A 4,426-nucleotide genomic window follows, 5' to 3' on the forward strand; every position below is an offset into this window, starting at 1 on the left:
GTGAGCGGATTAGCGACAGTTTGTTGCATTCACGGTGGTGGACGGCAAGCAGCGTCCCTCGTCATTGTGCTGTGTGATGGACATGCACGGCCCACGCACACGCGCAGCACTTGAATCACAAATCCTCTTTCCCGCACTTGTGCCTCCCGACAGTATGGCTTCCTGATTGTCAGCTGCTTGCTGCTGCTGCTTGGTGTGGCTGCTGCTGCTGCTGCTGCTGCTGCTGCTGCTGCTGCTGCTGCTGCTGCTGCTGCTGCTGCTGCTGCTGCTCCAAGTGCCGCATCACCAGCACGCGGTTGCAGTATTTGAGCGGCACCGCTTGCATCATATAAGAGCAAGGCACATTGTGTGCACAATGCGTGCCGCCCAGGTGCACCTGTACACTGCGACGCTGGCCAGCCGCCTGACGCAGCAGCGCCTGGCCAACAACATCAAGTCCAAGGCAGACCTGCCCGGCAAGCCGGTGGAGACGTGGTGCGCCCGCCCCTGCTCCGGAGGGGGAAGGAGCGGCCCGGTGCCACGGGGGCGTGCCCTAGCCGCACGGCATCTGGGCTCTGGTAGAGCAGCTGCTCTCGCCCTCTGCTGCGGGGCCATGTGTGGCCCTCAACATTGCTTGCCTCCTAGAATTCTCCTCTCTCCCTCCCTGCGCTTTTGTGCTGCGGCTGTGGCCGCAGGACAAGCTATCAGGGCCTCCTGCGCAAGTATTCCATAGACGCAGCCGGCCTGCCCTGGTGAGAGGAGCTCAGCAGGGCGGGCACCGCGTGGGGTACTCCACCAGTGAATGTACCACGGCGCAGGGTTAGATAGGTCGTCCACTCCCCCGCCTCTGGATCTTCCCCGACGCGCACAACGGCATGCACAGGGAGAGTGACGCAGACACAGCCGCATTCCTTGAGAACCTTCGAAACTCAACATACAAGGTGATTGCTGATTGTTGCAGGCGACGTTATGATGTGGCAGGGTCCCACTGGTAGGTGCACCGACTCAAGCACGCATGCACACGCGTACCCGTCCCCATCGCCATCAGCACTGCCCTTGTGAGTCATGTCTGCCACCCGCCCCCATCAGCTTGCGACCCAGCTAGGCGTTCTCTCTGCTGCCATAGCATACCCACCTGACACACAGAACGTGCGCATGCACGCAGGCGCGCGTGCGCACACACACACACACACACGTACACACACACACACACACACGTACACACACACCACCGCCACGGCACATTCAAAGGCTCTGGTGCTTGACGCCCCCGTGGTGTCGTTCCTGGTGGCCACCATGAACGAGCAGTGCGACCTCTTCTCAGTGGGGGAGCCCTTTGAGACGTTTGACCTAGCCATAGGCTTCTCGCCGGACGCCCCCGACGCCCTGACTGCGAATATCAGCCGCGTGATTGTCAAGCTGCAGGTGACTTTTTTGGGGGGCGGGGGGGGGACGGCCTCAGCTTAGGCCCCGTCGAGGCACAGTCATGCGAGGGTAAGGGGGGGGGAGGGCAGGGGCTTGCATGTTACGCCCGGTATCGGAAAGTAAGGACCGCCATGGATGCGGAGTGTGTTGCAAGCTACTCGTGCGTGCACGCGTGCGTGTATGTGTGTGCCTGCGTGTGTGCACGCGTGGGTGCGTGCGTGCGCGCGCGTGTGCTTGTGCGTGTGCACGCGTGTGCACATGCGCATGTGTCATGGACGGCCCGGCCGCCTTGAGGCCACGAGTGACTGATACCAGACAAGCTTGTTAGCCCTCGCACCCTATCCCCCTAGCGTGCAAATCCCGTTGGCCGTCGACCTGCCGTCGTGCGCCCCCTTCAACCCCTGCGGATGCGCGATCGCTGTTGCAGACTGAGCAGGGGCTGCTGGACAAGCTCGAAAACAGTTACATAACCGGCGCCCACGGCTCTGGCTCCTGCGCATCAACGTCCCCGACCAGCGGCAATCATGGCGGTGGCAATACAGTCGTGCACATTGTGCAGGTGCAGCAGACGGCGCTGGGGTGCCGTAGACACGTGCACCCTGCCAGCTCAGCTTTTGGCGGTTGGCTGCGGTCCATCTGCATGTCGAGCGCCGTCAGCGCGTGCGGAACGTCGAGCATGCGACGGCCCGCCCTCTGCTCACCAGCTGTTGGGGGCTGCCATTTCATATGCAGGTGGCCGGCCTGTGGTACATCCTTGCGGCAACCATACTCATCGGCCTATTCATCACGAGCGCTTCGGTGGCCCAGAGGTGGCGCAGCGGCGCCGCCCGCGCCTCCTGGCACGAGGCAGTGTCGGATTCGCTGGCGCCTGGGGAGCAGTTTGCGGTCAAGACGCCCAAGGCGTCGTTCTGGGGCACGACGCTCTCTTTCAAGCCCAGGCCCAGCGCCGGGCCCGCCAGCAGGGGGGAGCAGGAGCCGCGCTCGCCGCTCAGCCCCGTGCACCGCAACAGCATGCTCTCCCGCTTCGCCACGAGCGCGAGCGCGGGCAAGCACGACGCGGCGGCTGCGGCGACGGCTGCAAGCGGGGGCGCAGAGGAGGCCACCACGCAGGTGGAAGCATTCGACAAGGGGTCCGACTCGCCAGTCGCGCAGGCGCTTCCTTTGGACAGGGGCGCTTGGCATGCGGCTGCAGCTATACACGCTGAGGCGAGCGAGGGTCACTAGGCCAGGGCGTACTTGCTTGTTGCGCCTCACAACTGCTTGTAGGACCAGGCAGACCCATGGCTTTGCCGAGACTAAATTGTCTGTCTGCCACTTGGATGCCGCAATCCCTTTTGCACAACCCGGAGCCACATCTTGCTTTGCGGCTCACACGCTGGTGCACGTTCGGCGCCGACTGGCCGGCAGGTGCAGCCCCTCGCTCTCACCTCACGAGCTGCGGCCGTGACGGGGCATCGATCCTATCCCTGTACTGTCGTCAGGCTGGGACTTCATCCTTCACTCTCATGACGGCAGCGCACGCCTCTCCTCCCCATATCTCGCCTGGCCTGCCAGCTTTTGCGAGCGGTGGTATTTATCACAATCAGTATTGGTGGCCCCCCACTTCCAACTCTATGCAGGGCACATCCCACTATTAGCAGTGGGACACCTTACTCACCTGTGTGGCACTCTGACCGGTGCGGTTTTGACCGGGCAATGCAAGCACAAGTGGCAGCCTGTAGCCACCATTCATGAACACACCCTTTGATACATCACAACTCAACTCGTTGGGCTGGCAATGCGCACGACGTGACGTGCAGCAGCTGGCTGCTATCAGCAGCAGCGTAACCCGGTGCCACCCATTCCAGCAGCCAACCGCACAATGTAGGCCTCACGCACCGCACATGCCGGATTAATTGTCTTCGATCAAGGGCTATCCCACCTAGGACGTGGCGTACACATCCTCAGATAGGCCTCGCCTGCGGTTGCCGCAATATTGGTGCCCAGCCTATGATCTCCAACGGGGCAGGTCTGACAGCTTGTATCATCTGAGGTATTTTTGCAGCTATATCAGGAGGTTTCCTGGCCTTGCGGGCCGCCTAGCCCGCAAATCAGGAGGACGACGGATCCATGGGGAGCCTGGACGCCTTTGTGGCGCAGCTTCCGCAGCTGGAGGTGCTAGCGGAGCATCTATACAACTCTACGGTGATCAGAGACTGGGATTGAGCAGGATCGGAGAAGGTCCCGGCCAGATCAGGCTGACAATGCCCCTCCCGGATGCCTCGCAGAGTGTGGAGCAGCGCACGGAGGCGGAAAGGATGCTGGGAGGTCTAAGCTCTTCTACGGAGTTCATCCCGCACTGCCGGGTGGGCGCGCGCGCATGAAGCGCGGGCGACGCGGTGATGCTGGACAGCCGCACCCACCTGCACTGCGTCGCCTGGGCAGCAGGCTTCAGTACGTCATGCCACGCGGCCGCTGCAGGTAATACTGGACAACAGCCGGTCGAATTACGCGCAGCTGCTGGCGGCGCAGACACTGCTCAAGCTGGTCAACGAAAACACCCTCACGTGAGTCGATGATTACGGCCACGAGCCTGCGCGACAGGGCATGCCCAAACACCGCTCGCGGGGTGTTGCAGCTGGTCTATATGCGAGCAGCGGCGGCGAGCAGCTGGCAGAATGCAGCATCAGAGGGCACCGGGTGCCCCGCCGGCGGTGTGTTGGGGGTCCGGCCCTGCTTTGCCCCGCGCCGCACCGTGCGTGGCTCGCTTGAGGACGGTACGCCCTCCCTGCGCCCGCACGTGCAGCGGCAGCGTGCGCGTGGACATGAAGAACTACCTCTTCCAATACCTCAGCAGGTGGGATTGAGGGGACTCCGGGTCGGCGGGGCCGGTCGCACTGCCGCTCGTTCGCGCTGGCCAGGAGCAGGTGCTGCCTGGCTTGCTGTCCCGGCTGTGCACGTTGATCCAGCTTGCTAGCTCGCCCCATGCGCCGCGTTCACCCGCTCTTCCTGGCCCCTTGCTGCGCACGGGCCCCTCCCGCGG

The 4,426-nt window shown here is 63.2% G+C and overlaps 1 protein-coding gene across 1 annotated transcript; it reads left to right on the forward strand.

Annotated features, from left to right (window-relative positions):
* Nucleotides 1-355: 355 nt before the first annotated feature.
* On the forward strand, nucleotides 356-4,250 carry MNEG_10639 (hypothetical protein; the record flags this gene model as incomplete). Its single annotated transcript, XM_014040889.1, has 9 exons — nucleotides 356-474; nucleotides 675-731; nucleotides 1,028-1,037; nucleotides 1,231-1,404; nucleotides 1,832-1,963; nucleotides 2,137-2,514; nucleotides 3,672-3,749; nucleotides 3,865-3,950; nucleotides 4,190-4,250. 9 exons carry the CDS (start codon nucleotides 356-358, stop codon nucleotides 4,248-4,250), a joined length of 1,095 nt encoding a protein of 364 aa, XP_013896343.1.
* Nucleotides 4,251-4,426: the final 176 nt, after the last annotated feature.

This window comes from Monoraphidium neglectum (assembly GCF_000611645.1).
Source record: "Monoraphidium neglectum strain SAG 48.87 unplaced genomic scaffold scaffold02400, whole genome shotgun sequence".
Lineage (NCBI taxonomy): Eukaryota > Viridiplantae > Chlorophyta > Chlorophyceae > Sphaeropleales > Selenastraceae > Monoraphidium > Monoraphidium neglectum.